Here is a 26,042-nt window from a genome sequence, read left to right on the forward strand (position 1 = left end):
ACCCATATCCAGACTTCCTAGCGCCTTCCCAAAGCGTGGATGCTCCAGCCCTTTGTGGCTCAGTGCTTGAAAACTTGACTGTCCACCAAACTTGACTGTCCAGAGGACAGAGAAAGTCAGCCTATGGGATATTTTTAGTGGACTCCCATAGCATGAGTTCAGTGGGCCTGCATCTACACTCCAAAGCAACAAGCTTGAACCCTGGGTCCCAGCTGGACTCAGGTTCAGACCCTCCATCCCCTTGGGGCCCAGGGACCCAGGGTCCAATCCTGGGTTAGCACGATTTTGTGTGTAAATGGAAGGGGGGTTAGGCTTGAGCCTGAGTTTGAACCCTGGGCTTACATTGCAATGTAGACATGCCTTCAGTCTCATCTCTCAGGATATACCAGGTAAGGACAAAAGAGAACCTATTTGAATAGCATGTCTCCCATGCAGGGTCCTGAATCAGTCATTGCCAAACATCTACAACATCCACATTTCCTGAGGTAGAGAATCAGGTCCTGAGTTATTAAACCAGTTGTAATTACCAAGGCAATTACAGCTGTCTCAATCTGTGCAGAGATTCTGGGAGAGCAAATAAAGCCCCAAGATCACTCCCATCTGCTGACAAAGTGCACAATTGCTCATTAAAGTCTCCTTCTTGTAGCTCTGGAGAGTCTGGAATGAAACAAAAAACAGCAGCAACCAAAAAAAAAAAAAAAAAAAGCTGATGCGAATCGAAATGCACCATTTATCCAAGATTCACTGCTAGGGACAGAATGGCAGGCGCTGCAGCATCACTCTGACGTGTGGAGTCTTAAAAAGCAAGGCCAAAATTATCCCTGCTGTAACTCCATGAATCTGCACAAAGGATGAAACAGGCCCATTAATTTCACATTCAGTAATTTTTTTTAAAAATTGCCAGTGGGAGAAATAAGTGTCTCCTCTGAGAAAAGACCAAGGCAGGTTAAAAGTGATGTCCTCCCTGCAGCCTGAAATCAAGGGTGAGTTGGTGTCTTGAGTGAGAGGGGTTTTGTGGGCTCATATGAATCACTGGTAGAGATGCTAAGAGACATAGCTGGTATTTCCTTTAGAAAGGTAGGGGTGGTGGGCTACTGAAGATGCTGTCCAGCAAATAAAGCAAAAGCAAAAGCAAAGAATAAAAGATCCCATGGTGCTTTTTTCAAATGTTTGGAGGCATTCACACCAGAATCGTGGCCATATTCTAACCTGGCTCATTACATTCTGCTTCCCTACATTCCCATGTGGCTAACCAGACAGGTTATTTGTCATCCCTGTCCTGCCAAACCTCTGCTACATGTGGTGGGTGGTGTCTGTGCTGTGCCCGACCTGCGATCTGGAGGCGGGAGAAATAACCATCCCTTCATAGCCCATACCATTCATCATGCAGCACCCTGCTACTTGAAAGACTCACTATATAAATCGTTAAACACTGTGAATAATCTATTGTCCTTATTTATTTGGTCCCGATTGTTTATTTTTTCATCCTGCTGCTTTTGTTTGTGCCGAGCCTTTAAAGTGTTATGTAGGAGGTGACTCTCCGCTGAGGGACAACCGAGACCAGAAAATCCAATTAACTTGAGAGACATCCCTCCCCAGAGACTCCGCAATAGTGTATTAATCCACGGTGTCACCTAGTTCCTGTCAAGTCCACAGAAAACCTCTTTCTGAGATCAACAAGCTTCTGTGTTGCTGGAGCAGAGTCGCTAGACGCGGCTGCAGCTCTCCCTGCCAAACTCCATTAACGTGGTGTTCACTGCTTCTCTATAGCGGACACACGCCGCTGACCGTCACAGGGTCCGACCTGGATGTGATTCAGGAGCCAAGGATCCGTGTGAAGTACAATGGCAAGGAGTCTGTCAATGTAAGTAGATGTCATCGAAGTGCAGCTGGCTTCCCCCTGAGCCCTCTTGAGATAAGCAGGCCCACCTTTACCTGTTGAAAGCAGTGAGGTGTTAATAGGCTGGACAGTGGCACAGGTGCACTCTGCCTAAACCAGTCAGGCCTGCTCAGCAGTCCAGGTGTTTCCTGTTCTGACACACTCCGTGGCACAGCTGCTGCATCCCATTGGGAAGCACCTGGAGCGTGCGTGCGTTCGACGTTTTTATATAGCTTTTTGTGAATTCTTTTCAGAACCACCCAAAATTAATCAAATCCACCCTCCATTTTTGAGAAACACCATGTACACTGGCAGCACTATATAAATGCTTGGTAACAGGAAGACTCTTATTGGTTAACGCTCGTCAAATCTAATTTTCTAATTAAATATAAGCACCTCAAACTCAGAAAGGCCTCTTAGGGGTTTTCAAGCTTCTGCCATTTATAACTGTCCCAGCTGAATTGTTTGCTTGTTTTGTTTAACTGGATTTCTAAAAGGAGCTTTGATCAGAGATTGAGATACTATATACCGGGGCATCTGAGTGATGAACTCATTTGCACAGGGAAGGTAGAAATGCCTGAGACAGCGCACTGTAAAGCGAAAGTGCCGATGGAGCCTTTGTCCCAGTGCTGCTGTAATAAAGAGAGTGGGCAGGACAGGTTATTAATTGATATGGCCTTTCGCCTGTCATTAAGGGAGGGAGACTGGGCTCAGATCAACTTTACCCTCCAGTGTTTGTTGTGTTTACCAGCTGGGGACCCCAGGTGCTAGCACTGATTTAACCTTTGAGCTGAGTTCCCCGTCTGGCAAGCAGGCTGGCTGAATGCATGAAACCCTGCATGCTGCCCCAGCCACACCCCCAGCGCGGACCCTGAGGCCCCTAGGCAGCCACTCCAGAAGAGAGGAAACGGTCTTTCATGGCCGGGCTTGGATTCTTTTGCACCTGACTACTTACTCCCTAGGTCAGCAAAGGGCCTGGGAGTTCTGCAGTGGGTGACTTCAGCCCCATGCTACTGAGTGGCCCTATGAGGAGCAAGGTGGATCGGCTCCAAATGGGCGTTGTTGGTGAGACTGCTGAGGAGGAGTTAGTATTTCAAGCCGCGGAGGCCCATAGTGACGGGAAGCAGTAGGGAGTCGGGAATCGTTGAGGCGCATGGCGCTTGTGTCATTGTGAGGCCCAGCTGTATATCATCCGGTACACACACAAACCAACAGCAGGGGAGGGCGCTGAGTATACAGAGTGAGGTTGACACACGGACAATGAGAAATGACTTCTGCAGTGACCCAGGGGTGGCTGTACGGTACAGGGACTGCCCAGGGCCAGCACAGAACTGCCAGGAAGTCTCAGAAGCTAGACATGGAAGAGCCCTATTAGGTCATCTCCTCAAGGTCAATGTCTAATCCCTCCCCTGGGCCTTGCAAATTCATTTTCTTTTTGAAATGGCCCTTGGTTTTTCCATGCTCTCAGGATCCCCATACCCTAGCCTGAGAGCCCTTCTTCCTCCCAGCAGCCATGGGGGCTCACCCGGACTCATCTCCACAGGCATGCTTCAGTGGAGAGACAGAACAGATATCAATTCCTGGCTGCTCTGCAGAGGCTTACTTTGCCTTGCTCCTTTTGTGCAGGCCCACAGCTAGGTTTGGAATGAGAAATTGCCAGCTTGGGGTTTGTTGTTTTTTAGTAGACCCTCTGTATCTGTCGTGCCATAAATACAGCTCCTATCATAGCAGCTCTGGGCCCAGCAAGTACACGTGGGGGGGAGGGTTTGCTGGAGGGGGAGAACCCGCCACTGAACAAAAAGCTTTCAAGCTGCTTTTTCCCTCTTGCTGCAATGATCAAGTCATGAGATAAGTTGAGAGGCTGCTTCCTTGTTAAGATGCCTTCCATCGTATGAAATGAAAGAGTTGCATTCCAGTCACATGGGCTGGTTCAAGGGGAAAAGACTGCTGGGAACAAAGGAAGGCAGGGAGCTGCACCATGCAGGTCACGCCAACCAGATGTTCAAGAACAACGAGGTTTGCTGGACGTCAGGTGCTCGTACCACTGCAGTAGGTGTCACTAACAGCACTTGCTTTTAGTGGCTACATTGGTCCCAGTTTTGCAGCATGACACAGAAATGCACATGTGGCCCCTGTGCCTGCAAAGCCCCAGATTGTTGCGTGCGGAAGGGAGCTGGTGTGCAGAGAGTAAGGTACCCCTTTCGTGGGCTGGACTGTGGCTCTTTAGGGACTTGTGTGCATGGGGCTGTGTGTGTTTCCTCATCCTTGTTGTTATGCCTCCCTCCTAGTTAGCTCTAACTGAGCCCCTTATTTAAACCATTTGTCCCACACTTCATAAACCACCATGGAAAGTTAAAAAGTCAATAAATAGAACTATGTTTTTCCCTTTGGGCCCAGACTGCGTAAATTGCATTCTCCCCAGGCGCACTCAGCAGAACAGCTGGCAGCATACCCAGGCCCCTGCACGGCTGCCAAGTGCACAGTGCTGCTCTTTAGCTAGACCCTTTCATTCCCTTCTTTTGCCCGAAAAACTGGTCAAACCTCCACCCTTCAGCCTGCTGCACACAGAAGCACATTGGTATCTGGCTGAGCTGCTGATGCCCTTTATCCTCTCTTGACCTCCCTGAGAGCAAATTGAGCTGAGCTTTCATCCCTAAGAACTTGCAAGGGAAAGCACAGATAGAGCTCTTACTTTGCTTCTGCAAAGTTCTCGTCCCAGGCTGTCACACTTGCAGATGTCTGTTTTTCTAGTTCTCTGGCTGAACTGAAAAAGTTGAAAATATTTTGTTTTGGGTTGAACAAAACATTTCTGCATTTTTCAGCAGCTGGAAATTTTGTCCAAATAATGTCACCCAGCCCTGGTGACAGCCTTTGTGCTGCTATGACGTTAATTAGTGATGGTTATCATTTATCTTGTCCTGTTTTATCTGTTTGAGCTGTTGTGCATTTGGATGTTTTATGAGCTTGAATGATGTTATGTGAGGCGCCCAGAATGCTGTAAAAATCCAGTTTATTATTATTATTTAATGACTTTTAAGAGCCATTCTGCATGGAAACAGTTTTGCTTTCACTCAGAAGCAAAATGACTTTTTAGATCTGCTCAGCACAGAGAAGCTTACGGGTCAGACTTGAGAGACTGATTTTAAGAAGGGAGGCGTTTCAGATTTTGTGGGAATAGTGGAATGAATATCGGATGTAGGGAAGAGAACAGGCCCTTTTTGCTGAGGTGTTCTATGAATGGTTCAGGAGTCTTTTGAATTCCACCATGTTGGGGAGGAAAAGTTTCTCTGCTAAAATGATAGAAGTGGGGTTAGTGGAATTGGTATAAGACTAAGCAACAGAGCAGTGGTTCTCAATCTGTGAGAACCATTAAAAGAAACTGTACGTCCCCGAACTTGCACCTAAATCTCAAGATCCCTGTGAGGTGAGGAAGTATTCTCCCCATTTTACAGATGGAGAGCTGAGGCACAGCGTAGGTGAAGTGAATCTCTCAAGGACACACAGGGGTCTGCAGCAGAGCTGGGGACTGAATCTAGATCTCTTGAAAAAAGAAAAGGAGGACTTGTGGCACCTTAGAGACTAACAAATTTATTTGAGCTTAAGCTTTCGTGAGCTACAGCTCACTTCATCCGATGAAGTGAGCTGTAGCTCATGAAAGCTTATGCTCAGATAAATTTGTTAGTCTATAAGGTGCCACAAGTCCTCCTTTTCTTTTTGCGAATACAGACTAACATGGCTGCTACTCTAGATCTCTTGAGACTCCGTCCTGTGCTCTGTCCTTCCTGATGCTGCAGAAATAACACTTAATATTAATTTAGCACTTTCCACCCAAGGAAGCTGAGCTGAAGCGAACCCCGGGTTTGCAAGGATGTAGGTAGTGTCCATGCATGCTGTAATGAGATGTATGCTCACTTTAATATTCATCACCAACTGAACCTGAGAATACTCTTTCCGTGTTGCAAAAAGACTGAACTTGTTGAGTGCTACCCTGGGAAGGGTTAATTACTTAGCAGACCTGCCTTTTCCCTTCCCCCCATGCTCAGGTCTGAACTCTGCTTTTTTTTTTTTTAATTATTATTATTATTATTATTATTACAAAGATAATTCTAAATACACAAATCTGAGTGGAATTAAATCTTCTGTTTGTGGAGGGAGGCCAAATTAAACATCCCCTGAAGCTTTATAGGGCCTGGTTTCTAAATAAATTAGCAGAGAAAGCTATGCTCTGCCTCCAAACAAACTCTTCCCCCTACGGAAGCGGGGAGCAATAGGCATCCTCAGCCCAGAAGGAGTCGACCTTCATTATACCTAGAATCCTTCAGTATCCGTTGATTATTCTTCTGTCTCTTCGGTATTAAAAGATTGTCTCTGATCACAAATGTGTAGCCAAGACTAGACATTAATTATGGGTCCAGTTCAAAGGCATGTTTGGCAAATACAGTGCAGCAGAAGGGAAAAAAGTACTTAGCAATCTGGTTTGTGATTCTTTAGTTGTTTAAGCCATTTTCAGTTTGAAGCTATCTCTAGCTCCACTCTTGTGTCCTTGTGCTGGTTTAGAGGGGACACAAACTCTCCCAAAAACGAGACGCTAATGATTCATGCTTAAGCAAATGATTCGGGCTAAATACCAATCCATCAGAATCTGCAGAGGGAATTTAGAGAGGCAGAATGCAGTTAGCCAAGTCAGAATTTAGCTAGCGTACAAGGGTCCATGTAACATTAATGACCAGGAGAGATTAGAACCCTGTTTTTTGTATTACTCCTGTAACCCTCCCTAGTGCTGTGCTGGTAATTCAGTAATGATTTGGAAGGAAGACTGCAACATTCTGTAGAACCCACATAACTGCCTACAGCCTTTGGGCATTCCTTCCCTCTTCAGGTACTGGCCAGGCTCAATAGAGTGTGAGGACAAATAACATCACAGCCTCAGGTGCTATGGATGCAGACTATCTTTTTGGGTTTTAAGTTGCAGGGGTGCAACCTCTCCCTCAGCTTGCTCCTCCCAAACTCTTCTGGCTGGCTTTCAGCCCATAAGGGTAACGTTTATAGGCAAATATTTCAAATAAGGTTTCCTTCAGAAAATGCTGACATCCCCTTCACTGTATTATCTCAACCTGTCTGTGTGTATGTGTGTGTGCGCGATATGATTTGACTTCCATAAGCACCACTTTTGCCTCTTATTGTCTGTTTTTCCTGCTTCATTTCCACCCACCCACGACATGTCAGTAACACCCACTCACACTCACTTATACAAGCGTTAGCTCCTCTGAATTTGGTCCTCAGTCCCTAACTCGTTGCACTGTAAAGTTTAAAAAGATACCAGGTGTTCACAGGCTCAGCATAAAGGCAAATTCTATTCTGCTCTCCTCTTTCCTACTTGCCAAGTTGCAGAGGAAGAGACATAAGATAGACAAATGCAGCTGAAACCCCTTTCACAGCTACTGAGTGCCATGCTTTTAAAAGCAATGACTGCAGCCAGATTCAGATCAGCACAAGAGAGAGTGCTTGCAAGAGGTTTTATTAACATCTTGCAACTGTGTGTGTGTGTGTATGTGTGTGTGTTGCACTGATGAGCTTTGGTAACACGTTCACATTATTTCCAGTGCGTTAGAACTATGGTCCTTCCTGTGTAATACATACCCCTCTGTACCCTTTTCAGCTTCCCATATGCTGTCCCTCTAACCACATGTCTCTGGCCTGCCCTGGAAAGACCGGCTCTAAATTGAGAAGAAAATTCACCTCCCATACCCTCTGCTGAGGCCAGCAACTGTAATGGTAGCGTTTATGCTGTGGGTACCTGTCTCACTAGGAATAGCATTGCAGCTATTTCAGATAAAGGCCAATAAACAAAACAAGTCTGCTGACAATGGCCGGTTTCAGCTGGGATAGATTTGGAGTCTTGTGTATCTTCCAGTCTGAAAGGGCCAAATTCAGCTCTGGTGTAAAGGTTTTAAAAGACAATTAGCAACTGTATAGTAGACAAAGCCTAAATGAGTGTAACTGCATGGAAGTCAGTTAATTTGCCACTGGATGTTATATCTGGGCAAAGATCAGACTGTAAAAGAGATTTCTCATTCAAAGTGTTAATCTTCCTCTCTTGTTTCTCTTTCCTGTCCAGGTCTGTAAGATTGTGAACACAACTACCCTGACTTGCTTAGCTCCACCTCTCACTCTTGAGTACCGACCTGGCTTGGATTCTGTTGAGCGACCGGATGAATTTGGCTTTCTCTTTAACAATGTGCAATCCCTGCTGATCTATAATGACACTAAGTTTATTTACTACCCAAACCCAACATTTGAGCTTCTGAGCCCTACTGGGGTTTTGGATCAGAAACCGGGATCGCCCATCATCCTCAAGGTACGCATGCCGGAGATATTAGTTCCAGTAGTTTGCACAGTCCAGCTGCTCTCTCTTTCGTTCAGAAAGCTGCGTACGCTGGAATGCAAAATGAGTGTCATGGGAAAGAGTGACGTCTAAGCCCCAGGAACAGGGCTGTGGATCAAGTCCTTGTTACAGAGCTGCAATGCAAAACAGCTTGGCTACAGCCCATAACTGCTGGTCAGCTGGCAAACTCAGTGAGGAGAGGGGAAGGTTTGAAATATACAGGATCCCTGATATCACAGATTGACTCAGCTTTCCCAACCTAGGTAAATGCACTTGCATCTGAAAGAACCTCAGAGTAGACCTTAAAAACTGCCAGCTCTGCATGAACATTAAAGACCCCTGCAGGACTTTTTGTGTGAGCAGCGGTTTGCTCTAGTGTTATAGAGCAAACTTTTCCTCCTTTTCCCTATTGTGTGGCACCCTCCAGATGTGGCACTGTTTATGTGGTGCTGCATAAGCACCTTGGGTTGAAAAGTATTCTGGCAACATCAACTATTTCTTATTAAGTGGGGTGCCATTAGTTTATGACCTTCTAAGTGAAGAAGGAAGAGGAGGTAAAAACTCCTTACCTTATACAGTGTGGGGAAAATCCCTGAGCCCAAGGGAACTTTGTCTGGGTAATTCAGTTGCTCACATTCTTAAGCCTAGTCTACACTAGAAAAAGGTTTGTGGTATGCTGTTTTGGCACACCCTCCTAGTGTAGACGCAGGAGTGCTTTTGCAGGTATAGCTTATACCATATCCCTGAATGAAATAAGCTACATGGACAAAAGTACTTTTTTGCTGGTATAACTGTGTTTTCACTAGGGCTTTTTCCAGAATAGTAGTGTCGTAAAAAATCATGCCCCTACTGTACCACATAAAGTTTTATTAGCTTGAGACTCTCACAAATCTGAAGCCTCGTCTACATTTAAAAGTTTTGTTGCTTTAACTGTGCCAGCATAGTTAAAGTGGCGTGCAAAAACCCTCCCAAAAACCTAGTGTGGACACTGTTATACCAGTATATACGTGATTATATCTGTATAGCTTATTCTGGTTTAGTAAAGCAAAATAAGCCATACCATCTTACACTCGTATAACGGTGTCTACATTATAGCTTTTACTGGTTTAAAAAAAATCACATCTCTATCTGACATAGTTGTGCCAATTGAAAGTACCCAGTGGGCCTGAGACACAGCAGTACAACAGGCTTTGTCTGTGTCTACACTGGCACTTTCATCGTTAAAACTTTTGTTGCTCGGGGTGTGAAAAAACACACCCCTGAACGACAAAAGTTTTAGCGACGAAAAGCACCGGTGTCGGCAGGAGCTGCGCTCCCGGCGATGAAGCTACCGCCCCTCATTGGAGGTGGTTTTAATTTTGTTGCCAGGAGCGCTCTCTCCCGGCGATAAAGAGCAGCCACACACCTTACCGCACCGTTGTCAAGTGCACAGTGTAGACATAGCTTTAGAGATAGTAATACCCCTTGTAGGCCTGTCTTCTCCACCCTCCATTATTGGGACCCAGGGTGTAAATGATATAGAAATGTTCTGCCAACTGGAGAGAGAAGCCAGTAGAAATTGAAAAGGGGTGACACCAGGCTTTCCTTTCAAAGCACATGCAAGCTGTGACTGAGGATAAAGGGCAGATGACTAATGGCCAAGGAACATGCTGAATCTTTATACAGTCTTCTCTACCTTTGTCAATAGGGCAAAAATCTGTGCCCACCAGCTTCCGGAGGAGCAAAGCTAAACTACACTGTCCTGATCGGAGATACCCCCTGTGCTGTCACTGTGTCTGAGACCCAACTGCTGTGTGAGCCCCCCAACCTCACCGGGCAGCACAAAGTTATGGTGAGGTCAAAACACCATCTGGCTACCTTATATATCTATGTATCTAATCTTTCCTTCCTTCCTTCCTTCTTTGTATGGCTCACTGAGGCAGCTGAGTGCCATTTCTCCTAGCGTTGTCAGGAATCAGATAGGTTTTACCTCCCTTTATGGCTGTTTAATAGGAAGTTAAGCATTGCTGTGGATTAGAAAGGAGGAAATCTCTATCCTCTCATTGGAGATGCCCTCCTACTATCCAGGCTTGTTAGAGATTCCAAGAAACTCAAGTATTTATGTCAGCAGGACATCAGTACCAGGTATCATATTCTTTCACCATTCTTTATTTGTTGTTCATTCTATAAGGCATGAGTGAATTTCCTGTAACATTTGCAGGGGTCAAGAAGGAATTTTGCTTCTGTGGATAGCATGGTACAATTGGCCAGGTGTATTGGGGGACTTTTGGCTTTTCCTGAAGCATCAGAGATTGGCCACTGCTGAGTACTAAATTTGAAGGGCTAGCATCTGATCCAGCATGGCAGCTCCTGTGTTTTCATTTACTGCAGCGTTAGGCAGTGTTACTCCTCTCTGATGCAGTTAGAGACCAAGTGGGCAGCTGCTGAAGTGTCTGGGTAGAGCTCAAATGAGGCTTTAATTGTGATTTATTTTTCTTCAAGTTCAGCAACCAAAACATATTTGAAATATCACAGTATAATTCACACGAGAGCTTCCCTGCTGATAGTTGCTTATATCTGAGACCTTGGCACATTCAAGAAAACCCTAACCCACTTTAACCCCCAGTCTGTTTATACCACAGCTTTCATATATAGCCTCTTCTCTTCTCTTTTCTCTTCTCACCCAGCCCGCGTTCTTGGTTTTCCTTGAACTCCTTTGCCAGTGGAATTGTCACTCTGTCTCTAATGTCCGCAGTTTACAAAAGGGAGTTGAAAGCCTGTGAAATGAAAGTCAAATGGAGCCATCAGATAATAAGAACAAAGCCTGAGATAGTGAAAGGCTGAAGTATTTATCATGAACTGAAGCCATCTGTGTGTTTCAAATAGGCTGTGCCCTTTCTTTTTTGAAGACAGCCAGTGTTCATATGGTCTTAGTTGTAACTGAGACAGGCTGTTTACCATGTCTTCTGACAGCATCTTTGCAGACTGGGGAATGATCTCCCTAACCAATAAAGAAAGGGGCTTTGGGAGCAGAGAAAATCTATCCGCCATCTGAGCAGGAGGAGTGAGCACCAGTTATTCAGAGGCCACTGTTTCCTCTCCCTGGTTCTTCTCTCCTGCCAAGATAACCACGAGGGCAGAAATCACAGTGTCCTCAGCTTGGGTGAGTGAGCAGAACAGTATGGTCAGCAGCACTGCTGGGATTGGGTCAGGAGTGAGCAGTAGTAGTTCTGGGGGTGAATCCAGTGTCCTTCGTGATGAGAGGTCAAAGCTATTATAGTAGCAGAAACCTCTCCACAATGAAAGGTGAGGAACAAAGTCAATGTCTTACCAAGTGCACGATGAGTGACTGTAAGCTAGACATGGGAAATGGGAGAGAGAAAGCAAAGTCCAAACCCAGAGAGGAACAGCATAGCCTCCAGCATCAGATTGAAATGGAGAGACATTTTCTGCTCCAGCATCCAAAATATTAGGGAGTAAATGAGAAGAGATTTCTTCAGCTTATAAGCAAGGACCAGAGATTTTCCACCAGTAAGGAACAACGTAACCCAGGGACAGAGATGTTGGAGAAAGCACCAGCCTGCTTTCGCAGCACTTGTACGTCTTGTCATGCAGCAGCTGAAACTGACCAAACAAGAAGAAAAGGAGTACTTGTGGCACCTTAGAGATTAACAAATTTATTTGAGCATAAGCGTTCGTGAGCTACAGCTCACTTCATCCACTGAATGCATCCAATGAAGTGAGCTGTAGCTCACGAAAGCTTATGCTCATATAAATTTGTTAGCCTCTATGGTGCCACAAGTCCTCCTTTTCTTTTTGCGAATACAGACTAACACGGCTGTTACTCTGAAACCTGACCAAACAAGACAGCTCCTGGGGCAACAGGAAGAAACTGGGTGCCAGCACACTGTGGTGAAGGGAGTTACAGAGAGAGCACATGCTAGAATAGATGGGGAGAGCCCAATGTCTCTGAAATGGGAAGTCAGACTAAGTGACACAGGAATTTAGGAAGGGGGACCCAGTGTTTCTCAGGAGAGCTCATTGTTAATGGAGAGTATCAAATGCATGGGAAGCACACTGGCTTTGCCTGAAAGGGGTGGAGATACTCTCAAGGCTGATCAGTTCTTCACCCAAATACCACCTCCAGCAGGTGTAACTGCCCTCCCTCCCCTCATCTGGTCACAGCAGGCAGAGCCCGCTGGCTGAGCCCCCCTGTGTTTTGCTTGGCTAGGTGCACGTGGGCGGCATCGTCTTCTCCCCTGGCTCGGTGAATGTGATCTCGGACAGCCTGCTGACCTTGCCCGCCATTGTCAGCATTGCGGCGGGAGGCAGCCTGCTTCTCATCATTGTCATCATCGTCCTCATCGCTTACAAGCGCAAGTCCCGGGAGAACGACCTCACCCTCAAGAGGCTCCAGATGCAGATGGACAACCTGGAGTCTCGGGTGGCCCTGGAATGCAAGGAGGGTCAGTACCCCGTTGTTGTTGTGTTCAGGACGGGGCAAAGGGGAATGGGCTTTGACATGACTGCGTTCCCCGAAGCCAGCGTACGTGGGGCGGTGCCAATTAGCAGAAGTTACAGGGAGACCAAAGCTGCAGCTCCAAATGCCAGGTAGGGGTCTCTGTTCTGAGAGTCTGCGTAACCTGCCCACGTCACCCAGGCATTTACAATGGCTGGCCCCTTGAACTGCCCAGAGCCATCTCTAAATCTCATAGACCTGGCAAGAAATGTTTTCCACTTCCTTACTGGGTAAATGTGACCTACCAATTGAAAATTCCCCCAGTGTCTGAACTGGAGAGGTTCTCACTCACTCCCGAGCTGGCGGCTCAGTTCTTTTCCTACTGGAAGAGTGTCCACTTCGCAATTGGCACCATCGCATCTGCAGAGGAGCTGTGGATGCTGAGCACCCCACTTAGATGGGAGCCCCTTTTCCCCCCACCCAAGGGGAGGGCTGAGGCAGCGATGGGAGAGCTATAAATATCCTGGGGTCTGCCGGGCTATCAGAGCAGGACAGACTCAGGGAGGGCTTTCTGAACGGGTTGCTGTGTCAGCGTAGTTGGTTTCTTTAGAAATCAAGCCGGGCTTTCTAATGATTCCCTCAATCTGCCCACACAGGCAGGTGCCTGGATTTTACCATCTAAGGTCATGGAGGAGAAGCAAAAACATCCTCCTGGAAAGCAGTCCCCTTAGGAATCCTGGGTTTGTGACAAGTTCTGCCTGGATTCCTGATCCTCCCTCTCACAAGCCTCTGTTAAGGATGGAGCTATGTCCCTTCAGCTTATTGCAAAATGGTCTAATCTAGACCAGAGCCTCCCCCTTTGGGATTTCCAGGGCTTCAGACAGTCACAGCACCGACAAATGACTAGAACAGGGTAACTTCTGAGGATTTCTAGGTGCTGTCATGTCAGAAAGAAATGCAGCTACAGCCCATGGCTTGTTTGTGTCAGTCAGGAACATATGCTTTGCTACTGCTCTGCCTCTCTCACTGGTAAATGCTAAATCCACTTCTTCTCCTTTTATCCATTTCAACTAAATTGCAGGAACATTTAGAAATGGCACATTCACTCACCAAAATGCCTGGACATGCGTTCGCACATAGGCCTGGTCTGACCTACAGGATTTCAGTGGGAAATTCCTACAAGATCAGCTGCCTCAGTGTTAAGGAGCCCTAGAATAGTGAAGGTGTGAGCATTTTTGGCTCTGAGCTAGTTAAATGACACAGTGGTAAAACCTGCGGAAGTCCCCGGAGCCTTGTCTCCACTACGGCCTCCCCAGCTTCAAGGCAGTTGAACCAGTGGGAGCACCAGTGGTTATGTTTTGTTCAAATCCCCTAGTGTAGACAGGGTTATAGTTAAACACACAGGCAGAGTCCTGCACAGACACGTGAACACACACACAGTCACACTCATACACACAGATAGACACCACACACTTTCTGTATCGTGGCATTGTAGCTCTGAATTTTCTACAGCCCTTAAGTGAGCTCTGTTCTTTGGTGAGTTCATGTTATATGCAGATTTCTCTACCTCTCCTCTTTCCTGCTCAGCATAGCTAATCATCTTCTCCTCTACATGTTGGCAGATACGTTATATTTAAAAAAAAAATCACCATGGTGAAAAACTGTAGACAGACAATCAGTTTATGAATTGACCCCTTTTCCTGAGAAACTTCTTATGGCCTAGCAGAGTTTTCCTCTCATTGAGCTCCATTGATTTGATGCTAGCTCTAGTACCTAGTCTCAGGTCTAGTTTCCCTGTTTACCCCATGTTGCTTGAACTGGTTTGAATCAAAGGCCTTCTGAGCCTGTTCATAGCTTCAGAGCAAAGGTTAGGTCAGTGTCTCCCACATGGGCTCAGAGAGCAGGAGAGTCTCTGCACCTTCGAGGCAAGGACGTATGCCCCCACAACTAGGGAAGGCCATAACAGGTGTATGGGATGCAGACACAGCCTAGTCTGCAGAGAATAGGATTAAAGCTTGATTCTGCTTAAGTGACACATCGAGATTGCATTGTGGAAACTGCTCAAGCTCCAGGGTGCCTGGTCAATATGTCTCATTCTCTAATGGCCTCTTGCTGAAGGAGTTTCTTATAGGCATAAGGGGACTCTGACCACATAGGAGTTGTATGGTTCTGACAAGGAATGAGACAGAACTAGAAAGTGGAATAATCCTGTGCCTCTCCTGGCGCACAAAGAGAGAAAGGAGCCCACACTGCACCTGCTGGAAGCCTGTCCCTGGGAGCCCAGCATGGCATCCTAGATGCCAAGGAGAAAATGGGCTGGAAGCGTAGCGCAGAGAGGTGCAAACACCACAGGGCTGCTCTCCTGTGCTCAGGCATTGCCTGCCAACCTGCTGTCAAAGGTTACGTTCTGGGAGATGGTAGAGGTAGGGGGTGAGTGCATTGGGCAGGTACTGCATTGCGGGGCTGTGTCAGGGATGTGCATGTTTACATGGGGTGAAAGGTAGGGATAGAAGCTAATTTGTACATGGGGTGGCTGTGAATCAGTGTATACACATTCAGAGGCCTGAGTTGAGGGCGTAGGGATCTGTGCATTTGTAAATGGTATGTGTGTAGGTTCAGAGGAAGTGGGAGTCTGCACATTTTGCAGAGGAGAGTGAGCAATTGTGGTGGGGGGTGCATATGAGAGGATTCATGCAGGTACCAAGGGGACAGGAGGGGGCATGTGGGTATGATCCAGGTTGTCTTCTATGCAGCATGCTCTGCATCAAAGAGATTGAGGAGTTCAGACAAATAACCTCTCTAGATAAAAATCTCAGTTAGTAATCACATTTCTCTCTTGACAGCATAACTGTGGGTGAAAAAATAAACTCTTCCCAGCAATGGCCATTGAGCTAGCAAGAGCAGACCTTTGGGATAGAAAGAATCTCCTCGATTTGCTTTTGAGAAACCTTGTTCTTGTTTTAACTCGTTGAAATTGTCACTTACAAATTTCAAAGTGTAGGAATCTAGTCCCTAGCAACAAGGCAGGCTGGGCTTGGTGTCCCAACAGGGATACAAAGATGGAACTTAAATGATGCCTGCTGGAAGCCAAGCAGCAGCATGCTAACCTGGGGCTGACTTCCGACAGAAAAAAAAAACATTCTGGGAAGGTTTGCTGTTGTGCATCATAGAAAAGATGTTTTATCTAGTTTGAAGGAAGCTTGGTGGATCAAGGGGAAAAAATAAAAATAAACAAAAGGCAGCAAATTTCAGAGCATGATCTATATTCATGTTCTTGACATTTGCATCAGGACACACAGCCAAACAAAATATGAGGCCCTTGCAAGAAAGGCAAAGAATGACATGCATGTAGGACAGACATATGGACTCATGGCTGAGGAGAGCCTACCTGGAGTCCTAGAAACTATGGATGGAAGCATAAGTCCATCAAATGTAGTACTCCATCCAGCATCCTATGTTTCACCTCACCTCCACCCCCCACCACACAGACCTCCATAATATCTATGTCTATGCTGTACCATACATGGACAGATAAATACCTTCCTGACCCCTGCAGCCTGCATTTTAGGCCCTGAAGCATGATATTAGGTTAGTGGTGTTACTTGTAGAAAAGAGAAAGAAAGGGAGAATGTAGTAGGCACAACAACTTAAAAATAGTATCCTTATTTCTAGCTGGAGCCGTTCAGGGTATTTTAGGTGCTTATACACAAGGTGTGAACTGCATACAAATTAGCAAACATCTTTTTTCTCCGCATCTGTTCTTTGCACTGTGTTTGCAGGTACTTGTGCACACTCACACTCCCTCTCTCTGCTGCTGCTGTGAAAGTGTCTCCCAGCCATGACAGCACATCTGAGTGACACAGTGAGGTCCTACAGTGACCAAGCTTCCCAATATGGCCCATTTGCTGTCCGGGATTTGTCTGCCAGGAAGGCAGACTGCTGGCTGTTCCCAAAGCCCCTGTTGTTTAGACTCAGTTCCCCTTGGTCCCCTTTGATTGCATTTCTTTTTCTCTCTCCTCCTGGCCTTCCCCTCCCCACCCCAATAGCTTTTGCGGAGCTGCAGACAGACATCAATGAATTAACCAGCGACCTGGATCGCTCCGGGATCCCATACCTTGATTATCGGACATATGCCATGAGGGTCCTTTTCCCTGGCATCGAGGACCACCCCGTCCTGCGTGAGTTGGAGGTAATGAAATGGCTGGGCGCATACTCTCCCTCTCTCTGCTGCTCCTAGTGCTTACATAGCTTCTGGGACTATTTTCCTGGTCCCTTCTGGGAAGCTAGATTGAAACTCATGGAGCTGTGAAGCACCTTCCCATCTCCCTCGTTGAATCTTATTAGAAGTGCTAGGGTAAGTGAAATAAGCACAGAGTTCATTTTAACAAATGACTCGGCATTTTGTCTCTTTAACACACGGCTTGCTTCCTCTTGCTCTCTTCTGGGGCTGGGGCTGGTTTTTGTTTTTTTTATTATTTTCATCACTAAAGCACCACCATAGAGTTTGCAAGCCCAGCAGCAAACTGGCAGCCTTCCTTATCAGTGTCTTTTTAAAGTCTCTATTAATCCCTTTTTTGTGGAGAGAAAAGCAAAGGGTATCGAGCTACGCTGTGCTCCTTATTTATTGCCGTGCTCCTGCAAGGGATAAGCTTTTCACCTTGGGATGACCTGGCCCAGGATTTGCTGTAGGTCGGCAGTTTTCATTTTCCCCCGCAATTTTTTTTAGATAAGCCATTCATTCAAATTTCAGTGTCAATGCTAACTTTAGTCCTCACCGCCTTGTGCTGTGTTCCCATCAGAGTCCTGCAAACAACACTGGATTGGGGTGAGTTAGTACCTCGATGGGAGATCTTCAAAGCAAACACTGGTGCTTCAGGAAGTAATACCAATTATCATGTAGCACTCTTCCCTTTGAGTTGGTGTTGACCTGGTGCCCCACCATGGCATCAGAAGGCCCTGGAGGTATTGGGCTAGTTCTCAGCTCTTGTAAATTGTCATAGTTGCAGTGAGGTCCATAGATCTATGCCGATTGACACCAGCTGAGGACTCACTGTCTTTAGGATGAGATGTAAAAGAGAGGACCACTTCTGGTCATTCTATTTGCCCTGGTATTGTTGACATGAGCAGATGTTGCTCCTGCTATCCTGGCCAGATTCCAGTAAGGGTAACTGTATTCTGCTTCCATAAATCCCCCCTTCAGGTTCCAGTTAAATGTGCTCTTGGTCAAACAGTGCTGTGTGCTATTGATCAATCACTGTATATCACTCTAGAGGTGGCTGCATTTCACTGGTGGATGAAGGGATTCCTGGGTATCATTTGTATTAAGTTATGCTTTGGGATCCTCTGACATGAAAGGCATTGTAGAAATATAAGAAATTATTATTATATTAATAAAAGAGCTAATTAAAATTAATGAATTAGATTACAATTCTAACAGCAAACAGCTGGCCACAACTCAAGCACTAAACTCAGCCAGGCTGCAATTGAATCTGCTTCTCCCATTGCCAATCCCCAAAATTTTCCAGTCCCACATATGATGTGTATTATTTAAATTGTCAAGTAAGCTGATTTTCTAACAAATGTGGCCACTTGTTATTGGTTTCACTTATGAAAAATAGAACTGCAGGAGTGATAAATGTGTTGCCAATTACACAGTTGATTTAATTATATAATGTTCGTAGAACCAATATATAGGGCTCCAAGATGTTTAGTAAAGAATTGCTTAATGTAGTTTATCATTTTGACTCATAATGAATTACTTAAAACCGGGACTAGCTGAAAGCCTCAATTAATTTTTTACTGTTTCTCTATAATAAAGCAATAGTCTAAATTAGTAATTAATTTACTTATGGGAGTGTCACTTTTTTCTTTTTTTTTTGCTTTTTGCAGAACAAGTACAAAATGTATGTCACTTGTAGGTCTTTCAGCCTCAAAGCAGAGTAATTAGTGTTCAGCAAGTCTGATTCTCAGCAATGGTGAAGACAACTAGAGCTAGAGATAGGGGCACTGTTTCTTTCAGTGGCTTGCTGAGATTGTTGTCTTCTGCTTACAGGTCCAAGGGAACGGGCAGCAGAATGTGGAGAAGGCCTTGAAGCTCTTTGCCCAGCTAATCAACAACAAGGTGTTTCTGCTGACATTCATCCGGACCCTGGAGCTTCAGCGTAGCTTCTCCATGCGTGACCGTGGCAATGTGGCTTCCCTGATCATGACGGGCCTGCAGGGAAAGCTGGAATACGCAACTGACGTGCTGAAGCAGCTACTCTCAGACCTGATTGAGAAGAACCTGGAGAATAAGAATCACCCCAAACTGCTCCTGCGTAGGTAAGATGAGTGGCAGGGGGAGGAAGCTGCAGGGACATGCCCAGATAAAGGAATCAACATCATGAAGTTGCTGTCCCCTCTCCACCCAGGGAAGAGCCTTGGCTGGGGCGGCCAACAAAAGCCACATGGCCACCAGTGGCTAAAACACACACACACTGGCAAGTACCAAAGAAAAGTTGCATATAGCAGGATCTGGCAGTGGGTAGCAAGGAAACCCCAGTTCAGACAGACCCTCAAATTGCAGAACTCACCATGTGCAACTCCCATCATGCTTTTATTCATTGCTTTTCCTGCTTCCCTTGGCCTCTCAGATACTGAGGGGTTGCGGGGAGATCCAGGTTTGATCTTTCCATCTCGTTGCACTGGGAGCCCTGAGAAGGAGAGTGGCTCCAGCCTGGGTGACCCGGCTGACAGTAATAAGCAAGAGTGCGTGGTGGAGGTTCGGACAGATTGACAGTTAAAACGCATTACTCATCATTGGCAGGCTGACCCCTGACCTTCAGGGACATTAGCAATTTTACTCTACGTTTTCCAGATGTCAGTTTTTTATTCCCAGCCCAGCAGGTTCCTTTTTGTCTTTGGGTGTTTTGGGTGGGGTTGGTTTTCTCTAAATCAAGAATTTCCCCTTGCCCCCCCAAGCTCTCGGCCATGGAGGAAGCAACTGGAAGACAAAAAGGGACAGGACTGATGGGCTTTTCATCAGTGCCCTGTTCTGTTGTGCAGTAGGAAGGGAGGAATGAGTGGGGTCAAGGGGGACGCTGGGGGATTATGAGTGAAAGAGAGAGGTACGAGAGGTCATAGTTCTCTTGGATCAAGTTTAAGATGCTGTGCAGCCATCCATGAAAACATATGATAGAGTTAACCCTGTGTTACTAGAGACAGGGAAGGGAAACGGATGGACTCTTGGAGGCTCCCAATGGAGCACTGCATTTTTCTTTCTGCCACCAGCCCATGGAGCATGACTGAAACTTCACAGTGCGCCAATACCTCCACCCCTAGAGAGTCCTGCTTGACAAATGGGGTGTCCTGGAGCCCATGAAGTGGAGTGAGATGAGCCAGGACTGGAGGCCTCCTCTCACCATCATTGGGTGAAGGCTGACAGCACCATCAGTCTCACTGGTGCCAGGTGACCCCTGAGGTTACACTGGTATCTCAATGTCAGAGCATTTCTCTTCCCCCTGCACCTCAGTCCATCTTCCAGCTGGGCTGGCAGGGGAAGCAGGTGCCAGATGGAGGAAACTGGGTTAAGGGTGAGAATAAAAGCAAAGGGATTCCCTTGGGATTTGGAAATGGTGTGGGGGCGGGAGGGAGAGCAATCTGGGGCTATCTTGGCCAGTATCCTGCATCCCTAACTGATCTGAGTGTGTGAAGGCCCCACAGTCATTGAGACAAAAGCACACAATGTGTTTCTTAGAATGTTACATTGCTCTGTGTGTTTGATTCTGCTGCCAGTCCCGGCTCTTCTCCTGTTCAAGGCTATGTTAGTGCGGCGACAGGCACACAGAGAGTTTGCTGTGGAGGCTCTTGCATCTCGGCCACATTTCTTCTGTAGAGTAGCGCCCTGCTTGTCCGAAAAGAGTGGGGGCAACATGGAATTAATTCAGGTGATTTGGGATTTGGAAAAGAAAGGGAAGCTTTTGATGTCACTCTAAGTGATGCACATCAGGAGACATCAGTTGAACCCAGAGGCACTAAATCTTAAAGGCAAACACTGCCCATGAGTAATACAAAGTGCTACTGTGGGCACCGCTCACCCGTCAGTATTCACTGGCCTGCAGTGTCTGATTTGGACAGTGGCATTTGTGGAATATCTTATTCTAAATATGGGGAATATGCCACTGAGCTCACTGGTCATATCACAGCCCACTGGCTATCGCTTTTTTAGGGACACATACTGCACGAGAGTGAGTGTTACTGGAGACATAATGTGGCTGTTGTGCCTATAAAACACTGGCCATCCAGTTGCATGTTTGCATTTAATTATTGTTTCAGAGGTTGAAGCAGGGCCTAGGAGAGCGCTACTGCAGGGACCACATTAGGCATGAACTCGTTTGAGCTGCTCTGTTCACTTTTCGAGTGCAGAGCTTTTCTAATCAGCCTGTGCCAGATCAAAGTGAAAGGGAAAAACCTAGGCATTCATGCCTTTTTTTTCCATTTTAAATGTGAGGGAATTGTATGGGGAAAAAGGTTCCAGAGTTATAAGCACCTGATTGTATCTCTTCATCTGTGTCTATAAATTGCTTCATTAGACTGCAAGCTCATCAGAGCAGGGACTTCCCTTCTTGCATGTTTGTACAGTACTGCACGCTTTTGAGCATCTGCCATGCCAGGTCCAGATGAGATGAGCATGGCATAAAAGTCTAGATGGACAGGGTAAGTGACAGACCCAGAGTCTGAGCTGACAGGGAGAGGGCAGTGGTAAAACACCTCCACCTAACTTGAGATCTTCTCTGGACCACATCTAGGGGTTCTGCCTCCGTGGACCAATCTGTCCTATGATGTCCTCTGATGATGCTGCACAGCAAAAATTGCAGTGTCACTATGATATAAGGGCTTTTGTTCTGTTTATCTAGGTACTTACTTGACCTTCATCCTTACACAGTATCCGTGCACCTCACAGTCATTAATATATTTTATCCTCACAGCCCCCTCATCTAATAAAGAAGGAACTTCCCCATTTTACTGTTGGGGAGCTGAGATAAATGGCAGCTGAAGTGACTCATCTCAGGTCACACACACAGTCTGCAGATGAGACAAAAATTAAATTTAGTAACCCGGGTCAGATTGGCACCCATGACTCTGAGGCAAAAGGCTGCCTCCTATTCCTGCTCCCCTGAGCCGGCCATGTCCCTGCGCTCACGCTGACAGCATTTCAGGGCCCTGTTGCATAGGAGTCACCCTGGCTCTATCCCGCTGTATCTGAGCTTTGCACCATGGGTTGCTGTGTGATGGAGGAAGAGGGCCCACTCTATGCTCATCCACTGTCCGCCAGTCCACAAATGGAGCCATCGCCACAAAGAAGCCAGCAGCCAAAAGCAACAGGGAGTATTTAACAGTTTGGGGGAGTTTTCAGGGATTCCTCCAGCCACAATGAATATACTTGGCAGGAAATTGCTCTAAATCTGGCCATGTTTGCAGAGGCAATAACTCATCTCAGAAATGGAAGCTGCATTAATTTCCCCCGTGGTTTGATGAGTCGCTGTGAAAGCGTCTTCAGCCTGAGCCATCAATAATGACTTTTCACGGTGCTCTAAAAATACAAGGCTGGTGATCTCAGCACTATCCCCCTCCCATCTCCTGTCCCCCCCATCCCTCACCCCATTACCACCACGAGGAGGTTTTGCTCATAACACAGCGTACCACATCAGAGCCCGCCTAGCAATGTCATAGTCCGATTGCCAGAGATGGAAAAGCCAGACTCAGAGAAAGGGCCAAACCCACAGGGACTGTGTGTGACCAGCCATTACTCTCTGAGTTTCTGCTTGAAGCATGTATGATTTTTTTCTTTGTTTCTCAAACTCAGAGGCTGGAGGGATTGTATTGGATCCAGTCCTGACATGGGAACAGTTCAGACCCAGAGTCTCTGTACAGCCAAGGAAAGGAGTTAAGCCAGGAGCAAATGTTCTTCTTCCTTAAAGAAGGCTCAGAGAGAGAGAACCCAGCCACTCCTTTGTGTGGCTCTTATTGTGGCACTCAGAGGCTGGGGGTTGAACTTTCAATGCTGGGGGTAGCTAATGTGGTCTGACCTGCAGTTTTATGCAATAGTGCATCATCCTGAAAGTAACCTGAACCAGTGATCTAGATATGAAAGTCTCCAATCCTCCAAGCCATTCAGTCCCCTCGGTGTAGCCCTGCACTGACGTCCCGCTTTCATCCTTTGTGGTACATTGGTGCCAACACAAACTTGTAAGCTAAATGTGTTAATATAAAAGATGACAAGTCACCTGCTGAAAGGTTGGGATTCTATCCAGGTTCAGATTTCCCCGGTCAAATGCTTCTGTCTCCATTAGCTGCCGTGAACATCAGCTGCCTGGTAAAAACTCATTTGGGCTTGTAAATAGACTGGGGGAAAGATACTCACCCTGCATGGTTCTGAATGGGGTTATTTCTCACCCATCAATCCCATTTGGTCATTTAAAAGGCTCTTGTAGCGTATCTCCTGTCTTTGCTTTGCCATGTAAACACAGGATTAATGTTACCCCTTTAAGCATGGGCTCATGAGGGCACTTTCCTGCTCTTCTCTGTGGAATTAAACAGCCAATTCATAGTCGAGATATAATGATGTGGCCTGTTTGTTTCCATTTGCAGAGTGAGGGTTGAACTGCCTGAACCCCTACTCCCCCACGTGCCAGAGTGTCGGGCGAGTATGTCTTGCATTCAGCATAGCCAGCCACATGCAAGATAGTATTGGTACTTGGCGCAGATGGTGTCATTCCAGTGCATACACAAGGGGCTGGGGGACGAGGTCTCCTCTGCAGGAGCAGTGGCATTTGAGAGCTGACAGTGGGGCAGGAGAAGCTGATTATTGACGCTCTTTAATCAGAACTGAGTACCTGTGGCTTAGTTCTGTGAATTATCCTCCCAGATATGGCAGGTGACGCAGGGAAACCAAATGAACCCAAAGAGTCTTCATTATCCTCCGTTTAAATTTGATCATTCTCACTCCTGGGCATTACCAGGGTCTTTGCAAATGGAAATAGTTGCATAGCTGAGGGAGACAGCGGAAAGGGATGGAAGAGCAGCACGGAGGGATGCCTTTCAGATTCAACCTTCATGTGTGACATGCTTGCTGACACTCTTTGGAGCTATGGGTCCAAGTTCCAATCTCTTCCTCCTCCTGAGGCAGACTGTCTGAGTTCTAGGTACTTCGCTCGTGGGGGGGGGCTTTCAGCTGAGACCATAAAGCCATAGAACATGTCTTGATAGCTGTGCACTGACACTGAGGGCTCGGTTTTACCCTTCAGTTACATCAGCGTAAATCAGGAGTTATACTGCTGTAAGTGAGAGAGAAACCCATCACAGGGCACCATGGCACTTTCTGTAAAGACTTAAGGGGTTTGTCCCACTGTCTTCAGTGACAATTTCCTTTCCCCTATTGTTAAGCACGTGAGCTGGGATTTTCAGAGGAGCCCAACAGAGTTAGGTGCCCAGCTTGTGATGAAATTCAATGGGATTTGGGCACCTGTGTTCCTTTGAAAATTCCAGCCTTCTTGCCTGCATTGCTGGTGCCCCAAACACGGAGGGTGGCTACAGGTTCAATTGGAAGCATTTGGGATGAAACGCAGGTTTCCAACCCACTGGCCGAATGAACACTGAGAACTTTCTGAAATTCTTCGGCCACTGCACTAGTCTTGGTGCAGCTTCGCCAGGGCTTGCAGTGAGGAAAGTGCCAGCATAGTCCAGCCACCAGCACTTTTACCACCATGTCATCTGGACATGCCCTGAGTAACACCAGGCAACGTGGTGGTGGAGAAAAGGCCTGGAGCCCTGAAGCCTGTTGCTAGCACAGACAGAGCTGCACTGAGGCTAAACCAGTGGTGGGAGAATTTCAAAAAATCCTCATTGTAGATGGAGATTCTGCAGAATTTCTGTCCTCTGGCTTGTGTGACCCAGGGCCTGGTACATCAGTGTCTGGCATTTATGGAGAGACCAAACCACTCATTGCTCCTATCATCCACCTAGTCCCCTAAGGTGTCTCCATGTAGGAAAAAAGAAACTTCTCCAGCACCATGTACCCTTCTATCTTTTTCCCCTTTCTGTACATCTATTCCATCTCACCCCTTTTGTCTGAGATACGGAGCACCTGCTGCACATTTATAAAGTACCTGCTTCCCCTTTGCTGCCGTACCAATCTAGATTGGTGCTGCATTGAGGGATGGAGGGTGGCCATGTGGTACATACACATTCTAGCAGCAGCAAAAGGGTTAGCAGTATGTAGCAGTCATTTAAAAGAGGTGAGAATGCAAAGGATCCAGAAGAAACAAAGCCTAAAAACTTGAAAGCCAGCTTTGCGGTGTGAAGATCCAGATGTTTCAGTTGGAAACCTACAAAGTAAAGGTCTCTTCCAGCCCTGTGGATCTGTGAGCTCCTTGGGTATTGTTTAGTATGCAAAACATTCCAAGTCAGAACATTTTGTTCTAAGCTAATAATGAATGAGAAGCCACAAAGTGAGAAATTATTTTATTTTACTTTTGAGCTGTCTATTGGCAGTGCTTAATAATTGGTGTTCAGTTCTTTCCTTCTTTCTTTATTTCGCCTCTCTGCTCTTCCCCCTCCTGGGAGACTGAAGGAAAGCTGATATTAAATCAAATGACTGTCCTCATCCCTGGCACAGGGAGCACATGGCAGTTCAGAGACGAGACAAAGCAAGGGAAAATTAGTAACATAAATATTGATTTGGGGGTTTTCCTGGTCCTTTTTGTTTAGTTTTATTCCCAGCACCCCAGTGAGTCAGAGGAGCAGCCAGAGGCTTTGGTTTCTGGTGTCGGGCTTTTTTGGAAAGTTGTCTCCGGAGTGTACTTTGCCCTCATTTATGTGGTCAATATGAAAAGAGTTTTCTCTGAGTCTGGGGATTGTCCCCTGCTGCCTTAATTTTCAGGAGCTTATTTTGTATTTTCAGAGACAGATCTATAACAGCATTCCAGATACCAGGCCGACCATGGAGTAAAACATGATGCCTGCTGAGAGGCTGTTGCAGTACTCTGAAGAAGCTGGTTTTGCAGCTCAGCAGACCTCTTCTGACGCAGCAGAGGGAAAGGGAGGTCACTCCAAAACACGGCAGACTGAGTTTAAAGAATGACTTGCTGAGACCTACAGTACAGCTCAGATTTCAAAGACTAACCATGGTAGATGAGGGCAGGGAAAAGATACACAACAGGCTAAGGCTTGTGAAGAGCTATGCACTCTTCAGCTCTTTGGACCCCTTGATGAAGGAAGTGGCTTTTTTGCTTCAGCTAAGGAAAAAATTTGAGCATGTTAACTCTTTAAGTGTTGATACCTTCTGCAATGAAGGCTGTACC

The 26,042-nt window shown here is 46.4% G+C and overlaps 1 protein-coding gene across 3 annotated transcripts in view; it reads left to right on the forward strand.

The window, feature by feature from the left end:
* The window catches only part of PLXNA2 (plexin A2), a 318,604-nt gene that overhangs the window by 267,171 nt on the left and 25,391 nt on the right, over positions 1-26,042 (forward strand). For all 3 annotated transcript variants that reach the window (XM_075122021.1, XM_048826414.2, XM_048826415.2), the window contains exons 17-22: positions 1,771-1,864; positions 7,998-8,237; positions 9,952-10,095; positions 12,475-12,709; positions 16,749-16,891; positions 18,755-19,023. In XM_075122021.1, the coding sequence (XP_074978122.1) occupies positions 1,771-1,864; positions 7,998-8,237; positions 9,952-10,095; positions 12,475-12,709; positions 16,749-16,891; positions 18,755-19,023 (1,125 nt within the window). The remainder of the gene's footprint in view (positions 1-1,770; positions 1,865-7,997; positions 8,238-9,951; positions 10,096-12,474; positions 12,710-16,748; positions 16,892-18,754; positions 19,024-26,042) is intronic.

Source organism: Caretta caretta, chromosome 21, assembly GCF_965140235.1.
Source record: "Caretta caretta isolate rCarCar2 chromosome 21, rCarCar1.hap1, whole genome shotgun sequence".
Classification (NCBI taxonomy): Eukaryota; Metazoa; Chordata; order Testudines; family Cheloniidae; genus Caretta; species Caretta caretta.